The sequence below is a fragment of the Myxocyprinus asiaticus genome, chromosome 12, assembly GCF_019703515.2.
Source record: "Myxocyprinus asiaticus isolate MX2 ecotype Aquarium Trade chromosome 12, UBuf_Myxa_2, whole genome shotgun sequence".
NCBI classification, from domain to species: domain Eukaryota; kingdom Metazoa; phylum Chordata; class Actinopteri; order Cypriniformes; family Catostomidae; genus Myxocyprinus; species Myxocyprinus asiaticus.
This window is the reverse complement of record NC_059355.1, coordinates 5,871,585-5,893,768: the sequence shown is the minus strand read 5'-3', so window position 1 is coordinate 5,893,768 and position 22,184 is coordinate 5,871,585. Positions and strand designations below refer to the sequence as shown.

General features: G+C 38.3%; 1 protein-coding gene across 5 annotated transcripts; it reads right to left on the bottom strand.

Annotated features, from left to right (window-relative positions):
• Nucleotides 1–764: 764 nt before the first annotated feature.
• On the bottom strand, nucleotides 765–17,692 carry LOC127448925 (uncharacterized). 5 transcript variants are annotated; one of them, XM_051711883.1, is made up of 12 exons: nucleotides 17,559–17,692; nucleotides 14,702–14,793; nucleotides 13,991–14,091; nucleotides 13,687–13,891; nucleotides 13,150–13,375; nucleotides 11,679–11,791; nucleotides 8,124–8,336; nucleotides 7,397–7,505; nucleotides 4,856–4,997; nucleotides 3,326–4,669; nucleotides 2,161–2,210; nucleotides 765–1,047 (listed from the first exon to the last, which is right to left on the bottom strand). In XM_051711883.1, exons 3-12 carry the CDS (start codon nucleotides 14,080–14,082, stop codon nucleotides 1,040–1,042), a joined length of 2,502 nt encoding a protein of 833 aa, XP_051567843.1. In that variant the 5' UTR covers nucleotides 14,083–14,091; nucleotides 14,702–14,793; nucleotides 17,559–17,692; the 3' UTR covers nucleotides 765–1,039. The 5 variants fall into 5 exon arrangements, with proteins under 5 accessions (XP_051567843.1, XP_051567844.1, XP_051567842.1 ...); XM_051711884.1 differs by having other exon boundaries at nucleotides 14,702–14,842; nucleotides 17,559–17,576; XM_051711882.1 differs by having other exon boundaries at nucleotides 14,702–17,669.
• Nucleotides 17,693–22,184: the final 4,492 nt, after the last annotated feature.

The window sequence follows — 22,184 nt, the reverse complement described above, 5'->3', positions numbered from 1 at the left end:
CCATTGGCCCTTATCAGTCATGGCCACCCAATAATCCCCATCCATGAATTGGCCTTATACTCTCTCCTCTCCACCAATAGCTTGTGTGTGGCGAGAATACTGGTGCACAGTGGCTGCCGTTGAATCATCCAGGTGGAGGTTGAGGAGATCCCCCTGTTCACAATGTAAAGCGCTTTGAGTGTAGTGTCAGAAAAAGCACTATATAAATGTAACTTTCAGCTTCCATTGTTGACCTCATAGCAGTTGAAAGACCTCAGAATGAAGGCTGACTTTGATTTTGCCTGGTTTTAAAATTGGACTCAAATGTTTTTATAAATATCTGATGGTATTGAGAAAATTGGGGACACCTCCTTTTGCTGGGTGATCATGATCATTTCAAAGTGTTTTAAGAATCAGTGAGACCATTTACCTACCTGCGCAAAGCAAATATAAAACATTTCCTGCCACCCAGTGGTTACAGAAAACTACCATCTACAGTATTTGTAGGTGACTCTAATTCTTGAACATTGTGTTAAAGCAACAAACAGAAACATAATTGGGTGCTAGTTACATCTTTAGTCTGCCACCCACTCTCCGTCTGATGTGGTTCTTTGCTATTTTTATGTTCTCCAAATCTGAGTGACATTCATGATGTTCTGTCCTGCTTTGTGAGTGTCTCATTTCTCAAATCAGATACAAGGTTTATTCTGTAATCCGTACTTAGAAGTTTGAGACAGAGTAGCTGAATATTAATGTACTTAACACTACAGAACTTGCTTGTGAAGTTTACGAACAAATTGTGTTTATTCATGTCCAAAATATTTTTTTTTTTAAAACAATCACTCTTTAGAAAAAAAATAGCATATACCTCCTGGCAAATCTCTCAGGACAAATGTATGTTTGGGAAGAAGAAAAAAAAAAAATCAACTAAAAAACTAAATCTGTCATCAGAAATTTCACCCAAAGTGTATTTGGCTGTTCATGTGAGAGTTGGTTAAATGCTGTCCAAACTTCCTTCCTGATTCAGGCCAAAGGAACTCTCCAACAATCAGACTGGTCATCAACTACCTGGAAAAAATAAACAAAAACAACAGAAGACCTATATTTCAAGATACTCTCTGCTAGTGTTTTAAAGTCCATATTTAGCTTTTGCATCAGTCATTCATGAAGTCACAAGCAATGGACTTTATGTTGTTTCACTGGGATTATTTCCAGTTTTAAAAATATATTTTAACAAAACACTCTGGCTCTCACACACATACAAATAAAATCATGTGGGAAATGAGCTTTGGAATGCATCAAAGAATCTGTCAAAAACTATAAACACATGCAGACATGCTTAGAGGAAGGAAGACGCCCTTTAAACAAACAAAGGGAAAGACTGTTATGAGTGTCAGACGTCACTTATCTTGAACTGTACATCCACAGCTCATCCCTGACCCAAGCACACCTTGCCCTTCTAACAATGAACTAAACAATAAATTTGAAAGAGGCCAACACATAATTTTTTCCTGTTAGTTTCCAGTCGGACAGCATGTTTCTACCTCATTAGTTCCATCAAATGTGTAGCATGTCAACAAGTTAGTCTCAGCCTCAGATGGCACACTCACAGTCCATGCACTGACTGTCAAATGCATTCTATGCACAAAAATAGCAAAAGCTGGCTGAAATTTCCAGTTCCAATCTGATTGGCTAGTGCTGCATTTCCTGGAGGTGGGGTGCACCATCCATCCATCTTCTATAGCCGCTTGTCCTATGCAGGGTCACGGGTAGTGCTGGAGCCTAGCCCAGCTGTCTTGGGCCGAAGGCAGGGAAACACCCTGGACAGGTGGCCAGTTCATCACAGGGCAACACACACAGACATACACACACTTACTCACACCTACGGGCATTTTAGGGTCTCCAATTAACTTAACCTGCATGTCTTTTTAGACTGTGGGGGAAACCGGAGCTCCCACCCAGAGGATGCCCATGAGAACAAGGGGAGAACATGCAAACTCCACACAGAAGGGCCTAGTTGACAAGGGACCTGAACCCGGGACTTTCTTGCTGTTAGGCGACAGTGCTACCCACTGGGCCGCCCCTTGAGGTGCAAGAAAGTTGTGTGCCTCCTTGAGCATTTCGAATGCCTTTAAAGGGGTAATTCACCCAAAAATTAAAATTCTCTCATCATTTACTCACCCTCATGATATCCAAGGTGTGTATGACTTTCTTTCTTCAGCAGAACACATCTGAAGAAAAACAGAAAAATACCTAAGCTCAGTAGGTCCTTAAATGCAAGTGGATGATGATCTGGCTTTTCAAGTTCCAAAAAGAACAGACAGTCAGCATAAACATCATCCATACAACTCCAGTGGTTAATGTCTTCTAAAGCAACATGATGCCATAAAGATCAATATTGAAGTAATTTTAACTAAAATCCATTGCTTCTGTTCAGCAGAGGTATGCACGTGACGTAATTGCGTTGGCATTATCATATCACTTTAGAAGTCATTAATTTAACCGCTGGAGTCGTATGGATGACATTTATGCAGACTATCTGTGATTTTTGGAGCTTCAAAAGGTCTGATCACCATCCACTTGCATTTTAAGGACCTACAGAGCTAGGATATTCTTCTATTTTTCTTCAAATGTGTTCTGCTGGGTCATTTTTGGGTGAACTATCCCTTTAACATGGGATGTTTCGCTGTCTGACGGGGAGTATGCACCTGGATCATCTTGCTGCTAAAATATGGTACAATAGCCATTCTGTACAGGACATCTTAAATTTCAGCCAAAATAGGGGATTTCCCTAATACGGAACAACTGGAAACCTAATTGAAATACCACATGCAAAGTGCTGCAACCGTTTAGTGAATTTGCCCTAGCAAGTATGCCCTAGGAAGTTGGGTACGATGGAAGAAAGCGATACTTCTGGGTTCATACTGCGGGTGTGTGATGTATTTTGTCATTTTAACCCCTAACCCAAAACCTATACCTAAAACTAACCATAAATGTGAACCTGTGACCATACAAGTAATTGGTAAATACTGTTTGTGTATGACAGACAAAAGAAAATTAAGGTTTAAAAGGAGTTGAGAGAAGTGTATGTGATTGTTTGGGGTATAACTTGTACGTTTTCAAACAAACAATGTTATGTGATTTTTTACAAATATGCCATCTCATATTAATCTAACGAATTCTCACTGTGAATTTGGCCAAAGCAGATTGAAAGTTCTTTAGTTGAAAATGGTCTGTGCTTAATGAAATTCGAATCACTGCCCCTCGTGGCCAAAGCTGGAAGTGATGTTAAACATCTTGGCACGTCTATAAGTATTTTAGTAATTTCTTTCATCAGTTCACTCACTTTGTGTGCATGGGCAGTTCCTGTTTCCTGGAGCGTTGGGAATCCAGCCCTGGTCTGAAATGCTTAGCCTTCTGAAATACAGCCAAAGCAAAAGGAGACACTGTTTCTGGAGGGCAAGGGTCAAAGGTAGAATGTGCTTTTGACGTACAGCCAGGACTGTGTTGAGGCAATAAACAGGAAGTTCTGTAAGATTCTGAAGTAGAGCTGAATTTGCATTCCACACCAGGAGAGTTTGGTTCAGGGTTAGTTTGGGTAGAGTGGACCTTTGGTTTGGAAAGGTGTGGGAAAGGAGCATATTTGGGCTCCGAGTTAAGTCTAACATTGCAGTCAGAGCAGGTGAAATGGCTATCAAAGTCAGCACCAATGAGTTGATTAAGAGGATGACTCAGATCCAATTTTGGCCTTTGTTCAATTTCTTTATCATGCGATTGGTTATTTGTAGCTGCGTCCTCATCCTGCTTGTTCTCATTTTCTTTGTCCCTTTCCTCTTCATTTTTGCTCTCACTGTTATCCTCATACCAGTAGATAAGTGGTGGCAGTGGGGGAAAATTATTATTGATCCCTTGCATCCTGGTCTTCATTGCTGTGTTTATAAATTTGCTCTCAAACCTTTCCCAAGAATCTAATTTTCTCCTACCATCATTATCACCACCTAGAAACTTACTTCTTCTCTCTTTGTATTCCTCCATCCAGTCCCTTTCCTTTCTGGTCTCTACCAGAGCATATTCTGGTATCTCATCTAGCTCCACAAGGCTTCCCTTTATATTTGAATCGATTGGTGACCTCTCACGTTTATCAGCTAGTTCCAAATTACTTGTCAAACTTTCTCTTACTTCTGAATTATTAAGCTCTGCAGCTCTTATTTCTAGATCATTTATTGCACTGCCAAATAGTTCCAGATTGTTGAGGCCCCTTTGAAATGATTCTAGACCCTCTAGCTCAATGTTTCTCAGATGAATGGACTGCTTCTCAAATTTTGGTTCCAAATTCTCAGTCTCGCTGTCTGTCCACTCTTGATTCTCTTTCTCCAAGTGCTGTAGAATCCCTGATAAGTGCTCACTCTTGTCGAAACCATTGTCCCCATTTCTAAAAGGTTCAATTGGGACTGCTTCCTCCACAAGCTCAGTGCCATGGATCTCCAGGTCTAATGGGGCTCCAGGGCACAGCTTCTCTTCAGCCTTAGCAGTGTCTGGTGCCTGCAGCATCAGCGCCACCTCAAAACATTTCCTGGTTGGTTGACGCCTCTGAGGGACCACAGTGAAGGTGGTCATGCCGTCTCTTTCAGAGGGGTTCCTCAGACCTTGAAAATGGTCTTCTGTCGGACAATGCTGGGATGTAGAAGAACTACAGAGGAAATGAAGAGGAAATTGAGAGGAAGACATCAGGAATCTGTTGCTTCAAGAACAGGACTCATACTCATTGCAACATCAGATAAGGTCTGACAATCCAATGTGTACCAAAGTTATGTATGTATATAATATATATATATATTTTAAAGAGGCACTTTTGAAATATTGGATTCACACGTACTTTGCAGAACAGAGCACCCTCTGTTGGCGTGCCTGCAGAGATTCTGCGAGTTCAGTCATAACTTCAGCCATTGAAGGGCAATGGCCAGCTATGCAAGCTCTGTCTTTGTCTGAACTGCTGTCCTCCTCTTCAGCTTCCTCTACTAATGCGAAAAAAAAGGTTATGACATAACACAAGACACACAATTGTGAAAACATTGCTGTGCCTTTGTTTATCTGTGAAACCATCTCAACTGTAACCCCTTACTATTACAGCACCTCAAAACACCACAAGAAGAAAACCAACATAAAGCATATATACTTTATTTAATTTATTAAAATATGAATCTTTATTAGTATATAGTATTTCAAAAGTTGATTTCTCAAAAAAATTAAACATTAACAATGAGTTTCTAAAAAAGACAAAAAGACAAGCACACAGAAGGTTAACAAATATTTTGATATTAAAATGATATTAAACAAATAAAGCGGAAAACAAAATCAACGCAGAATAAAAACAAATGGGATGTATTTTGTGGCTCATGACTTCATTTTTCCATTCATAAAGTTACACTGAATTTTGAATTTGAGGAATTCTTCAAAACGTCCTTCAGGAAACATTTAACAATGATTTATTGACATTTAATAAAACTAAATCACAGCAATGTTGCCGCATATCAGAATAACTTCTGCTGATGTTCACTGAATAACCAAACAGAACTAAGGCACTATTATTTTGAGAAAGTGCTACAGATTGGATTTTACGCTTCTCACTCCTCATTAAAGCTGCGGTGTGTAAATTGCGCATCACTAACAGCACCAAACAGAACTACAAATGAATGATGGTTTACCCTCAGATTGCAATTCTGTCTGGTGCCACTAGTGCCGCAGAAATGAAATGCTTCGTCTTTAAAACCACAAACATAAATACGCAAATCAGCTCGTCTGGCACCAACAATCAAGCCACGGTCCAGATCACTGAGATCACATTTTTCCCCATTCTGATGGCTGATGTGAACATTAACTGAAGCTCCTGACCTGTATCTGCATGATTTTATGCACTTCTCTGCTGCCACACGATTGGCTGATTAGATAATCGCATGGATGATTGTTGGTGCCAGATGGGCTGGTTTGAGTATTTCTGTAACTGCTGATCTCCTGGGATTTCCACACACAACAGTCTCTAGAATTGTGCCAAAAACAAAAACATCCAGTGAGCGGCAGTTCTGTGGACGGAAATGCCTTGTTGATGAGAGAGGTCAACAGAGAATGGCCAGACTGGTTCACTACTCAAAAGGTATTAAAATGAAATCCATCAGCAATGACAAGCATTTATCATTTCACAATTTGCCCCAGTCATAACTTGACACCGACACATTTCATTTAGGCAAACCTGAGTTAAACAAATGACCTGTCAGAACCGTGTTTATCCATCATGAGAAAAGAGAAAATAAAAATGTTACTTACTCCTCTAGAGGGCTACATTGTGTTTTTGCAAACTGACAATGTGATCAAGACAGGCCATTTTTTAAGTGTGACATTAAACAAGGGAGACAAGACACCAGTTTCAGAGTTCAGTGCAGTGTGCAGAAGACAGCTGACAAAAAGACACAGAGGAGAATCAGCCCATCACCGATGAAAGCAGGTACAGAGAAGCAAGCATGGAGGAGAAGAGAAGAGGAGACCGCACAGCCTGTTAAGTGCCCCCTCCTGGCAGAACAGTGTAAAACAAGAGTAAATTATTAATCCAACAGTTTGGAAACACAGACAGCATTCACATTTTTCTTCTTGATGGACACTTTTGGTACCAAAGTAACTTCCAAAGTGAGAGGGGGCATGTATTGTTTGTAACAATTACTTCAGCAGATAGTTCACCCATAAATTACAATTTTGTCATCATTTACTTGTCCTTATGTCAGTCCAAACAATCGGCACAAAACTCATGGAACACAAAACAATTTTAGAAAATTGTTCCACATGCATGCATTTTTCCATAAAATAACATTTTAAATGGGGAAAGAGCACTGTCAAGCATCAAGCCATGAAAAATAAATAAATAAATAAATAAATAAAGTAGTCCCTCTGACTCGTTTTTAAGCCAAGTCTTCTGAAGCAATACAATAGCTTTGTGTGAGAATATTTAAATATTCCCCTCCGCCTTAGCTCTCAAATTTCATTTGGATTTATTCAGTGCATATATTCAAACAGGGCACGCCAAGACACGTCATATTAAGCTTATGGGTGCTTATGTGATCATTATTGATGTCAAACCCAGTTAAACATGCATGACATCTTTTGTGTTGCACAGAAGAAAGTCACACGGGTTGGAATGACATGAGGATGAGTAAATGATTTAGCATTTTTGGGTGAACCATTTCTTTAAGCAGTTGATGGATCAGGATTGATGTTTTTTTCTTCCGTTAAATACATTTTTATTTCCAGTGTACACTTTCTTAACTTTGTGTCTAGGCAACCAGCACAACATGCACAGATGCAGTTTCCACAAATGCAAATACACTGAAATGCAAAAATGCAAGCACAAAAACATATATAATAGGCATACCTTTGCCATTTGAATTGGATGGGGAGGGGCCATCACATGGAGGGGGCGGGGCTCTCCGTTTAGTCCTTTTAAGAGAGGACTCTGTGGAAGAGATCCGACTGAGCAGACCCTGAACAAAGACACAAAGAGGCAATGTTTGCAATGGAATACTAGCATACTAATAACTGCCCACTGCACAGTATTCATACTGCCGACTCATTATGAATGATATACATTTCAAACAGTATTGTACTATACGTACATTGTTGTCATTCAACCTCATTATGTTGTTCGGCAATGGTCATTAATGGGTCACCCCATGCATACAGAAAATTCACATATTGCACACTGCAGAAATAGCATAGTGTGGTAAAAAGCTATTCTGAAAATACGAGACACGCACATACTACTATTATTTTAATATCTACAGTATACTATTGCCAATTAGGGTTCTTTTCAGAAGCACTGCACAATCATCTATGAATATACTGTATGAATATTTGATTATCAGGTGTACAGTCCAATACCATGAGAATAAAGACACAAGCTAATAAACTGAACCTGAATCAACAAGTCTAAAAGCATTTCAGATGCAGGCGGTCTGAACCTTCAGCACTACCCTCATTGCTTTCATGTCAAAGCTTATCTTGCACACCTGATTTCATTGCTAAATCATCCACTTAGCACATTAATTCAGGTGTGCTACTCCAGGTTTGGACTAGTATTGAAATCCTCACAGCATGCCAACCTGTTTTCCTGCAGTGTTGTGCTCAGATAGGTTTGTGAATTCTGTAGTATGAAGTTCACAGGAGACACTCTGCGACATTGTTAAAGGAGGCTTCGGAGCACGTCTCTTTTTAGTCATGTCAGCAGGTGCAGTAGATAAGGTCGAGTGGCCATTAAGACAGGTCACTCCGACCGCATTCAGTTCAGGAGAGGATGGAGCGCTGACGGTCACAGCCTGCCGAATAAAGAAAAAAAAAAAACCCTCATGGAACACCAGTTGGAAGAGTCAAACATTCCAGAAAAGCCAAAAGGCAACAGATCAGGAAACATTATAGAAAAATCAACTATTCATTTCAAGGTAAAGCGTGTACACAAGTCAGCGTAGGGCAAAATTCACAACTCAGAATTCACTGAATTGTATGCAAAGACATTCAACACTGGACTAATGAAATTGTCTGTTGTGTAGCAATGAACAACAAAACAAATAATTCATCATTCATTTGGACTAATTATGCCAATTTATTCCCTGCTATGTAGAAGAAATCTTTCTTTGTCTTTAAACTAAGTTCAATACCGTTAAAACAATTAACACAGCCATCAAAACATATCTCAATTTCCATTTTTAAGTCTTTAAAGACTTAAAAACATCTGAGAAATGAAACTTTTTTCTGCTATGGTTCATAAAGTTAATGTATTAAATATAATGAAATCTGAATAATAATAATACCAATAATAATATATTAGGGCTGAAAGTCGATGTTATCGACAAAGTCGACAATAAAAAAAATTGTCAACAAAAATTTCCGTTGTCGAATAGTCGTTTGATCTTAACGTAATATAAGATCATATGAAACTCTAATGATTGCACACAAGAGCAGCACTGCAGTTCGCATCTGACTGAGGAGAGGAAGAAAACACATCTCACAGTCCAGACGCACTCTAAACTTTCCAAAGAGCTTCAGGTGAAGTAGATCGCAAAGTATGAGGGAATTAAAATGCAAAAATATAAAATAAGTAAATACAGAAGTACTCTTGTTGTAGAATAAGCAGAGCCAGAGCTGATGCTCAGCTTAAGCAAAACTTGCGTGTCGAGCGTCTTTAAAGGAAATTTAATGCAGTTCTATTTAATGCGTTATAGCTTTATTAAAGTTCAAATAACAAGGAAACTGGCATTTCTCTGTGCGGTCAGCGCCTCTTCTATGAGTTGCGTGAAGTGTCCAGATCTAAGGGGGAGAGATTGAAACTGCACCCTGCTGAGGCACACTCTGTCGTGGGGACACTCATCCCTCGAGTGCGCGCGCTTAATGCAGCTAGATTATAACATGATGGCAACTTACTAAATCATAATATATGTCACTGTGCATTTCTTATCATGAATAAAATTGGCAAAACGCAGCTTTATTAATAAGAGAGAGTTTGTTTTTTTGTGAGTTAAAGATGGATTGAAGTGAACAAAAAGGTGAGAGAGGGTAGTCTTCACCCCATTATACACTGCAACAAAATACATTTTTTATTTGTTTTTGTTTTGGCTTGTTTTCCAATATAAATATTTAAAACTCCTTTAAAACAACGTACATTTACTTTAGCAGCTATACTGCACACATTTTTTTATTTATTTTTATCTGAGAATGTTGAATATAATATTAAAAATACAAATATTTTAAAATATCTAAAAATCCTTTAAAAAAAGATGAATTCACCTGTGAAGCAGCATAGAAGATATTTAGACTTGCTTTTAGAGAATGTATCTTGAATATAAGTGTATTTTGTCTTTACTGCACTCGCAGCAGTATAACCAAGTGAAAAAATACAGTTATATACAAAATACACTTATATTTATGATACATTCTCTTAAAGCAAGTCGAAATATCTTATGTGTTACATCTCAAGTAAATGTATCTTGTTTTAAGGATTTTTAGACCATCTTAAATGGAAAACAAGACAAATGTACTTGACAACAATAGGATTTTTTTGTAGTGAAATTTTTACTGAATTAAACATAATAAAAAGTATTTTTTCCCTTCAACTCAGTGAATGTCATTTAGAGGTATCTTTAAAAGATGATTTTGTCCTCTTTATTGTTATTAAGCACATTTAATACAACCTTTTAACTCCGGGCACAAGCTGAATAGTCAGTTTAGAGCTAATGATTAATCGTTGCAATAAATCGCCCAAATAGTCGAATAATCCTTCTAATAATCGTTAGATTAGTCGATTATCAAAATAATCATTAGTTGCAGCACTAATATATATATATATATACACACACACACACACACGTAAACTGTATATAATTATGTATATAATTAGCATTTCAAGCATTAATTATGATCATTATCTAATGTTCATATGTAAATAGATCATATGTTATAGATATAATGATAATATGATAATGGGTAAATCATATGGGGAAAAAGAATTATATATATATATATATATATATAAAATTAAAAACAATATTTACAGCAGTCTTGGACATTCAATATATTTTAATTCTACTTCAATTTAAATTCAAGAATTGAATCAGAATTTAAAACGCATTTTCTAATTATTTATGAACGTTGCACAACGCAGATGCAAGTACAAATAAAAGTAAAAATTTAGCATATTGCATTTTTTTTTTTTTTTTTAGATCCAATATGCCAAATATAAAATATGCACATTTTAAATATGCAAATTGAAAAAAAGTATCCATCAACTTGAAGGGTTAGTTCACCCAAAAATGAGAATTCTCTCATAATTTACTCACTCTCATGCCATCCCAGATATGTATGACTTTCTTTTTTCTGGAGAACACAAACGAAGATTTTTAGAAGAATATCTCAGCTCTGTAGGTCCATACAATACAAGTAAATGGGTGCCAAAATTTTTAAGCTCCAAAATCCACATAAGGGCAACATAAAAGTACTCTAGATGACTCTGGTGGTTAAATCTATGTCTTCTGAAGTGATATGATAGGTGTGGGTGAGAAACAGATCAATATTTAAGTTTTCCATTACCTTAATTTTCTCCTCCTTTTGTTTTCAATGTTTCACATTCTTTGTGCATCTCACCCCCTACTGGGCAGGATGGAGAATTTATGACAAAAAAAAATGACTTAAATATTGATCTGTTTCTCATCCACACCTATCATATCATGTCTGAACACATGGATTTAACCACTGGAGTCATATGGATTACTTTCATTCCCTTTATGTGGATTTTGGGGCTTCAAAATTTTGGTATCCATTCACTTGCATTGTGAGGACCTACAGAGCTGAAATAGTCCTCTAAAATCTTCGTTTGTGTTCTGCATAAGAAAGTCATACACATCTTGGATGCCAGGAGGGTGAGTAAATCAAGAGTTTTCATTTTTTGGGTGAACTATCCCTTTAAGGCCAGAAATGCAGAGGCAAAGGCAAACATAAAGACAAACAGATGCAGAGACAGACGGGTGAATCTGCACAAGTGTTCTAGTGCAGTTGTTATATTTTGCCCATCTTTTCCTAATTTAGACAACCCGCACCTCTAAATTTACATGCAGACAGGCCGATAGATAAACAGACACACAGACAGATGGTGAGACAGATGTACGAACCTGCTCAGGTGTTTTCTTACTCTTCTTGAATAAAGCAAAGAAGCCTTTGTTTTCCTTTTCACTGTGGTTCTTCTCTTTTCCTGGTGTTTTTTGTTTTTCTTCACCACCTGACACTAACGTACACAAAAGAGCCTTTTAGTTCAACAAATTTGAGATCACATCAGAAAACAGATCAGATAAAAAAAAAAAAAATCAGAGCATGCTTTATACTAAAGTTTGGTAAATGTATGAGTTTGGTTAGTACCACTTGAAGCAGAAAGAAAATGAAACACTACAGAAGATTCATGTTTCTACATTCACATTTACCGTGATGCACTAATAAATGGACCTGTAGATGCAAACAGATGCCTTTTTGTAAAACGTTCAAGAAAAAATTCACAAAACATTTTAAGATTAATAAATATTGGCCTGGTCAATTATTCGGACCATATTTGTCCATTTCATATTATTGCCATTACCCTGCCCACTTGGCAAATTAACAGATTTAGTTGTTTTCCAAACTAACAGCAGCATTATCATTAGATTAAAATTGTGAATTTTGAGTAAATATTGTATAAAACTTCAGCAACTTTTTCCAGTGCATCATTTGCCATTGTAAAATTTTCAGCATTACTTTGACAATCAACATTGAAAAACTCATGTCGGTTGACCATAATACAGTATGCGGCCAAAAAGCTTAAAAGAATAGTTCACCCAAAAATGAAAATTCTCTCATCATTTAGTCACCCTCATGCCATCCCAGATGTGTATGACTTTCTTTCTTCTGCTGAACACAAACAAAGATTTTTAGAAAACTGTCCTGCTCTGTAGGTTCTCACAATGCAAGTGAATGGTGGCCAGAACTCTGAAGCTCCAAAAAGCACACAAAGGCTACATAAAAGTACTCCAGATAACTCTGGTGGTTAAATCCATATCTTCTGAAGTTATATGACAGGTGTGGATGAAAAACAGATCAATATTTAAGTCCTTTTTACCATACATCTCCACTTTCACTTTCACTTCCACATTCTTTTGTTTTTTTGGCGATTCGCATTCTTAATGCATATCGCCACCTACTTGTCAGGGCTGGTCAAAGTTGGAGACTGATTGTGAAAAAAGATTTAAATATTGGTCTGTTTCTCACCAATACCTATCATATCACTTCAGAAGACATGGATTTGACCACTGGAGATTTATGGATTATTTTATGCTGCCTTTATGTGCTTTTTGAGCTTCAAAGATTTGGTCAATATTCTCTTGCATTGTGAGGACCTACAGAGCTGAGATATTCTTCTAAAAATCTTTGTTTGTGTTTTGCAGAAGAAGTCATAACCTTCTAGGATGGCATGAGGGTGAGTAAATGAGAGAATTTTCATTTTTGAGTGAACTCTCCCTTTAATCTGTAGTATGATACATTGATGTCACATAAATTATGTTGATTTTTAAACATGGGCAAAATGCAGGTCCCCATTTTTTCCTTTCTTGTACTGACCTTTTGTGTCTTTGGCATATAGCTCCCTCATTCCATAGTCATTAAGCGACTTGGTGAGATCCAGGGGTTCCTCTGACTGGCATGTCCTCAGTAAAACAGTTGTATCAGGGTCGAACTCACATTTCTCACACACCGCAGGCATGAGTTCGGCCAGTGGCACTCTGGGATTCACCCGCACCACTGCCTTATGGGACTTCTTGTAGTTTATCAAGAGACGAACTGTCGCCTGGTAAATTAAATTTTTAAAGAGATAAATTTAAACCATTAATAACTGATCAACTGTGCGGAGCTACACAGCGCAAAGCCACAGAAACCAAGCGATCAAAAAAAATGTTCTACCCTTGCCACTTTGGCACATCACAACTGGTTTGGACATAGTGTGATACCCTTTATTTGAATGTACCAAAGGGCAAACAGGCCCAGATTACCTGCTTGAGATTAGACAAAAAAGTGACCGCACAATTAAATTATTGAATAAAGATATGCTAATTAGGGTTCGTTATGGGATAAGCTTGATCACATTTCTACGAGACTCACCACAGGCATATGAGGTTTTTTCCTGTTAGCATCATCACTTCCTTTTGCTTGAAGGACAACCCTCTCAAACTCGAGAGAGCCAATTGGGGAGTTAGGTTTGAAATTGATGTGATTTTGATTAGTGGACATGAGCTTGATGACATTATCGGAGGGAATGAGGTGGTGTTGAGCACAAAGAGTGACCAGAACATCCATCACAGGTTTACTGCAAACACACACACCCATACAAGCCATTTAAATGAAAGAATTCATAAATATATATGCAGTTTCATTACATTACCCTCATTCTTTCCCTCTCTTTCACCTGCCATGCACTGTGGCTGTGGTCTCCTGTCCTCCTGGGAGCTGTACAATAAGAGTAATGTCCCTGTCAATGAGATCTTCTTGGGAATCCATGTGTTTGTGCTATAGGCAGTTTAAAAGATGACACTGTAAACTTAGTAGGTCATAATTAACCGGTTCATTCAAACAGCACATGGCACAACATGATTTACCAAAGTAGGACATGTTCCTGGATCAACATATAAATGAGTGGCTGATAAGCATGTTGTTCAAGCTCCTAACCCCCGCCTAAAATATTAGCCAAGTCCTAAAATCTGATTGGTTGATAGCAATGTTGTTCCAGGGGCAGAACTAGTCTTGATCTTGTGGTGAGACCTCTCAAGACCACATAAAAATGGTCTTGGTCTGTGTGTCGGCAGGTGAAAATTGGACTAGTTGTATGAAATGAGTGTTGCAATAAATTGAGCATTTTCAGTTTGTTTCAGTGCATGAAAATTCATGGCTCTTGGACCGACAGGTCTTGAATTGGTCTGGACATGAAATCTGTTCAGGTCAAACATGGATGTTGATTGGGTAAATCATGTTAAGCACCATACATGAGAAAACCAGCTACCAGATACAACAGCCCATGGCTTTGCATTTCTGGTAATTAGTTATATGGAACAGAGGCATTGGTGGCATCCACTGTTACACACTGATGGCAGAATGTTTTGTGAGGAGTCAGATCACCCACCTTGTGAAAACACTCTCTGCGATCTCAGCTAGAGCCGTACAGGGAATACTTTCAGATGTTCCATCAACTGTGGATTTTCTTCTCTGGACTCTCTATTATAATTAGTTAGTTAGTTAGCTTACGCCATGCCAGCTTCCATGGCTATTTTCATGGTGAAAAACAAGTTAAAATATATGAAGGTAGAGAGGCACTTTACATAAACAGGGTACAAATTGGTGTCTCATTGAGTGATCTATAATATATATATACACACAGTATCAGTGGTCTGATTATTTTAAGCAATAAAGGCACAAAGCCCATGTTATTTGGAGAGAGAACTATTAAATGTTAGATAAATTAAACTTAAAAATTAACATAACATGAAAAGTAGCATGTTTTAGAAACATCTAATTTAGGTACCCTACTGCCCTAAAACTTTTTATTTTTGGCCTGTTCACTCACTTGTATTGTCAAGAATTAAAATCATAATTTTGGCATTAACTGTTGAACTGTAAAAAACAATTGTAACAATGCATATTTTAACGACCAAACCCGTAATATTTTGCTATGTCCAACAATTTGCGCACAACCTGTAGCAGCATGATGTCTTGCCATTAAAAACAGGAACAAAGTGTCAGAACTGTGTTGCAGTGGGTACTGCTCATGGCATTTAAGAGCCATTAGCTCATAGTATGTTCTGATCCACAACCCTCTCTCTCAACTTCCTGTCTCTCTTAACTGTCCTTTAAAAATAAAGGCAAAAAAAAAAAAAAAGTAATCTAAAAAATTAAAACATGGAGCAACATATGTAGGACCCTTTTTTGCAACATGGTGGAAGACAAGTAGGCAACTCCCATTTCCTTTTCCAGATTTTCAAAAATTGTTTCATCAAGAAAAGATAGAAAAGTTACTGTAAGAAAAAGTATATAATTATTAGTTTATTAAAAAAAATGCTAGCTAACTGAGCAATCCTATATTATTTTCAATTAAACAGTTTGATTTTTATGTAATTTGTATTTATTTAATGCTTGCTAGAATATAACGAAATCAAATAAATCCCGGTTTAAGGCCCGAAACATACTCTATGCAAGTACGTGAACAGACGCTCCAAGTGCCACAAACGCGATTTTGCTCCGAAATGTGATTGCAATAATTTAACACAAGTTTGCGTAAAGCACGCGTTGCATTCTTAATGTTGCTGCAAGGGGCCATGAAAGCGGACATTAGTGTGAACTGTCTGCTTCTGCGGTGAGTTTTCTCTTTCAAATGAACTACATGGCGGAGCAACAAAAGAACATTGCTGAGTAGGTAAGTAGTAAAATTTACCATCATGAATAATAACACATTTGATTTTATGGCACAAATATTTTAAAGGGATAGTTCATCCAAAAATGAAAATTCTCTAATCACTTACTCACCCTCATGCCATCCCAGATGTGGATGACTTTCTTTCTTCAGCAGAACACAAATTAAGATTTTAAGAATATTTCAGCTCTGTAGGTCCTCACAACACACAATGTGAATGGTGACCAGAACTTTGAATCTCCAAAAAGCACTTAAAGGCAAGTCCATAAGATGTCAGTGGTTAAATCCATATCTTCAGAAGCAAAATATTAAGTGTGGGTGAGAAACAGATCAATATTTAAGTCCTTTTTATTTTATTTTTTTTTTTACTATAAATCTCCACCTATCTTTGACCAGCCCTGACAAGTAGATAATGATCACACAAAGGATGCAAATCACCCCAAAAATATAAGAGGAAGAATGTGGAAGTGAAAGTGCAGATTTATAGTAAAAAAGGACTTAAATATTGATCCGTTTCACAACCACACCTATCACATCACATCATCTCTTAAGACTTGGATTTAACCACTGAAGTTTTATTAATTGCTTTTATGCTGCCTTTATGTGATTTTTGGAGCTTCAAAGTTCTGGCCATCGTTCACTAGCATTGTATAGACCTACAAGGCAGAGATATTCTTCTAAAAATCTTCATCTGTGTTCTGCAGAAGAAAGAAAGTCACACATTTGGGATGGCATGAATTTTCATTTTTGGTTGCACTATCACTTTAAGATACCTCTATATCGCCCCTTTGAGTACTGAGGTTTGTTAACGCAAGTTAGTTCAATCCAGTTTCCAAAATGTTGGTAACAGGGTTGCAAAAACTGCCAACCTCATATATGAAAATATTCAGTTCGACTTCTAGAGGTTGAGGATACTTGCCACCCACCCAAAACATAAAATCGTAACAGTTTATTATAAATTCCTACCTTTGTAGCAATTCAGAACTGTTTGATTTTTAAAGTATTTAATTCATAATAAATCGTGAAAGTGACGAACATTGGGGGCGAAAAGTTGGGGAAGCCCGCTTTGCCAACGCCCTTGGGTGTGTTTGGGACTCGCGTGCTGGTGCGTGAAACGCTTATCACAGATGGGCGTGCGCGCTTTACGCCTCACTGCCGCTGATTATCAGTGCAAAGCGGTATTTTGCATATACACTGTGTGCATTTCCCATGAGAACTACAATGAACGCGACACACCCAAAATGCCAAACGCATGGCGCACGCACCTGTCCGACTTTACAGAAGATGGTCAGCAAATTATCAGTCAAGACACTTTAAAAAAAAAAAAAAAAAAAAAAAAAAAAACCATTTACTTCTACAACACAGACATTTAGCCCATCTCTGTTAAATCTTCATATGTTTAAGTTTACGAAATGTCAATGTGAAGCTTTACAATACAAACACATTCCGCAACTTCAAAGCGTGTGTTACATCGAAGCACAGGATTAACTTAATCAGTAGTAATGCTTTAAACGAATTCAACGCTTTGACACAGTTACTATTTGTGGCACCTGTCTCATGTTCATGTCCTTACCTCTGCAGTCTTCTGTCGATGTTTTCGTCTCAATTACCTGGCGTTCTGATGTATTAAACAAAAGAAAGACTATGGAAACGAGCAAAGACAAAGTAGAGGCAAAGACCAGCTTTAGTAATCCTCTAGATTTGAGTTGTCAGTACCTTATGGACATGCCCAGTCATGTGACATGAGAGAGAGAGAGAGAGAGAGAGAGAGAGAGAGAGAGAGAGAGAGAGAGAGAGAGAGAGAGAGAGAGATGAATGTAACATACTAATTGAGTTTTAGAATATCTGATTTAGAAATTTTAAACACGCATTAAACATTAAAATGCTTTCACATAATTAGGACTAGTTTTATGATAAACCTATATTTTGTATGTATATAAATCAGGAATGTTGTCAGTTATTTTTATTGTTTAAGAAAAGGTGGGGGAGGAAAAGCTAGTGTGTGGGCATGAATGGATCAAGCTACAAGTGTGTGTGCACTAGTCAACAAGGAATCTTCAAGAACTTCTTGTGCCAATCACATGAGAGATGAGTAATCAGCTTATTGCTGCTGTCTGTCTCTCACTAGCACAGATGTAAGAGCTGTGTGTGTGTGTTTGTGCAAAATCTCCATTGCAGTAGTTATAATTCATGCCAACGCTTTTCTTGCATGGTAGGGCAATCAAATCAAATCCCTTTATTTTCACAAGTGCAACAGTGGGTGAAAGTCTTGGGTGCAGTTCCAAGCAACATAGCAGTATGACAACTACAATAGACATCTGATTTACACATAACACAGTCTACACATCTGTTACACAACACAATATACACCTAATAATATACAATATACAGTATACACAAAATAAGAAGACTGTATACAATAAAAATACACTGTACCCCATGTGCATTTACTGATGATGGGGGTCAGAGCAACAGGACGCCAGTCATTTAAGCAAGTGATTTTGGATTGCTTTGGTACAGGCACAACGGTGGATGTTTAAACAAGAATTGTTCATCTGAGAATGCCCTAAATTGCTTCAAAGATATTAAACATTGGCTGGCAAACAATTTCTTACAATTCAGTGAAAGCCAAACCGAAGTTCTGATTTTAGGTCCTACTTACCTGGCCTGGTTGCCCAGTTAGGTCCTCTGTCGTCAAATGTACAAGGTCATATGAGGAGTCTTGGAGTGATTTTAGACTCATCATTACTTTTCAATAAGCAGATCATTGCTGTTGTCAAGGGTAGCGTTTCCACCTGAGATCTATCGCTAAAATAAAACATTTTCTTTGCCATAAAGACTTCCACTCACTTATTTCACTTATAGGTTAGATTATTGCAACTCATTGTACATTGGTCTGCCCCAAACTGCCCCAAACATTATCCCGCCTACAGCTTGTTCAAAACGTGGCATCTAGGCTTCTAACAGGGTCAAGAAAGAGTGATCACATTTCCCCGGTTTTAGCACCTCTAATCTGGCTTCCTGTGAAATTCAGGGTCGATTAAAAATTCTGATTTTTGTCTACAAGGCGCTATCTGGTCTCGCGCCCCAATATATCAGTGACCTTCTATACCCTTACTCCCCCACCAGAGCGCTCAGGTCTTCTGATCAACTTGTATTGAAGGTTCCTGGTTGCCGCTATAGATCTAAGGGTGACCGTGTCTTTTCTGTGATAGGTCCTAATCTATGGAATAGTCTCCCTTTCCATGTGAGATCAGCTTCATCATTAGCCATTTTTAAATCTTCTTTAAAAACATATTTATATTCTGTAGTATTTGAATAGATGATTGAATAGTTTGAAATGGATAAATACATGATGTTGTATTTAAATGTTTTGATTTATTTGATTATGTGTTATATTTAACTTTAAATCAATCTGTTTTTATATATTTTTTTGTTTTGTTTGATCTGTAAAGCACTTTGGGTCAACTTCTGTTGTTTTTAAATGTGCTCTATAAAGAAAGGTTGACTTGACTTAAAGCATGTGGGGACCACAGACAAGGAGAGGGAATAGATTTACTTATGCAAACACAGATGTGCAAAGTAACTTCAAGCATCAGACATGAAAAATGTATTTCTTTTATTCTTAACAGTCACGTGTGAAAGTAAATAAAAGCACAAAAGTGATTTCCACTCTCTACAGCCCAAAAGAACAGGGTCAAGGAATAATTATGTAACATGCACTACAAAAAAATTCTCAGTCTTTTAAGGTACTGTGGTTTCATTGTATCAAATGAGCGCACATACAGTGCGGTGCACAAATATAGCCTTGTGTGTAGTAGTGTTTACATTTTTGTCGATAACATGACCTCACTCCCATCGTAGCAGGCCCCAGTGCCAACTCTCAGTAGACTGTTTATTTCACACGTCCTATGACCAGGGGCCAATTCCACAAAGAAAAGTCAGACCTTGAATCTTTTCTCATGTGTCTGTTTGCATTTCCGTCCATGTGCCTGAACTAGCATCTCCAAATAGACATTCATGAATGTCTGTGTGTGTATTTAGTACTAGAGGGGTGAGGATAGATATTCATCATAGTCATTCTAATGAGAGCATGTAGCGACACACTTAAGTGCTAATTTAATTGCCCTGTGTGTATCGGGGCCAGCTTATACTCACATTCCACTGAAATGATTTCAGGATATTATATATTATCCCAAATATAGACAACATTTATTCAGATAAAAAGTTTCCATAGGTAAGAAGATATTAAGAATTGATCTTACATTATAAACATTTTTATGACTCCAGGTGTAGTAAAGGTGAAACTGCTAATTTATTTGAGATATAATGGTATATAAGCAAGGAGCTATAATACCTGGATAAAGCTATCCGTTTGCACTCCCATTCATCTCGATGGCAGTTGCTCAGCTGGTGCGTCACACCGCGGAGGTAAGCAATTTGAATTGAGCCAGAAAGACTATTTAACCCGAGACAGAGCACTCGTATTAAAATGAATGGGAGAAATTGGAACACCTAATATGGCGGATAACAGCCAATCACCTTTGAGTGGGATTCGAACCGGCAATCCCCGGCATGGGAGTTGGACACGCTACCAGGGAGGCTTTAAAAACCATGGCCTCTTGCCTCAGTCGCTAGTGCATCTCTTAAGGTGAGGAGAGTGAGGTTTCCACTCTGCACAGGCATCACGTAGCAGCTGGCTACCGTTACACGTGCACACGTCCACTGGGCTGCAAGCTCCGGTGGCAGGATGGCACAAAGCCGATCACATGCAAAATTAAATCAAGCTTCCCTCAGTATGGTGGTGCAAGTGACACATTTGAATTCTACATAAGAATTTTCGATTTTAAAGCGCTATGGAGCAATTCAACCATGTCAAATGGCTAAAGAGCCCCGATATTCTGAACAGCGCTGATGAGGGACACCTGCCCTGCTGCACCAACATCAGTTACAAGACTTTTCACATCAACATCCTTACTAACATTTATCACAATAAACTGTAACAGAATTTTTCAATACAGCTGTGGAAGTGGTAGCCAAGAAAAAACACGGATAGCGCATACTTTCCTGTCATGGGTATGTAAGTATTTTGGATTGAAAGACTTGCTTGACTGTTGTAGAGATGACAAATTGTCACTGTAGTGTTTCTCTCATTACACAAGGCAATGAGCTGTCTTCAAATGATTGATGATCACTTGTATGAAAGTTAAGGCTCTGGCTTACTGACCACAAGGTCAGGGGTTCAAGCCCCAGCACCACCAAGATGCCACTGTTGGGCCCTTGAGCAAGGTCCTTAACCCCATCTGCTCCAGGGGCGCCGTATCATGGCTGACCCTGCGCTATGACCCCAGCTTAACTGGGATTGCAAAATCGTTGCTCAAGATGGCACTGAGTATGGCTGCTGCATTGTGAGCTCTGACCCAATGTTGCAGTTTTTTGTTTGTTTTGTCTACAGTTCTTATGTTTTTTTGTCTTGGATGTTGCCTGCCTTATTGTCTACGATAGACAAAAACTTCTGGACATTGGTTCTGCAATAGAACACCGAAAACCAGACTTTAAATACCTCAATGCTGACTTGTTGTTTACAAACACAACAGCGGAGCCCTTTGTCTGGGCAGCCCGGCCGTGGAAACGTAGCCGGAGAAGGGGAAGGAGAGCCGGCGTTCTCGTCAGACTAAAATGTCACGCAAATCGACCCAGCATTCTACTGTCAAATATTCAGTCTCTGGACAACAGCTGAGAGCGCGGATCTCTTTTCAATGAGAGACGAGGGACTGCTGCATTATCTGCCTTACAGAAACTTGGATGTCTGCGGAGATTCCAGACTCAGCCATCGAACCCGTGGGGTTCTCAGTGCACCGAGCAGACAGAGTGAAAGACCTCTCAGGTAAAAGCAGAGGTTTTGGTGTATGTCTTATGATCAACAAATCCTGGTGTGATCAGAGGAACATACATTCTATCAAGTCTTTCTGCTCTCCTGATCTGGAATTTCTCATGCTTCTGTGTCGACCATTCTGGCTACCGAGGGAATTCACAGCGGTCATTATCACAGCTGTGTACACCCCCCATAAGCCGACACAGACCAGGCACTCAAGGAACTGTATAGGAGTATAAGCAAGCAGGAAACTGTGCACCCTGAGGCTGCGTTCATTGTGACCTTTAACAAAGCCAACTTCAAGTCAATAGCACCGAAATACTA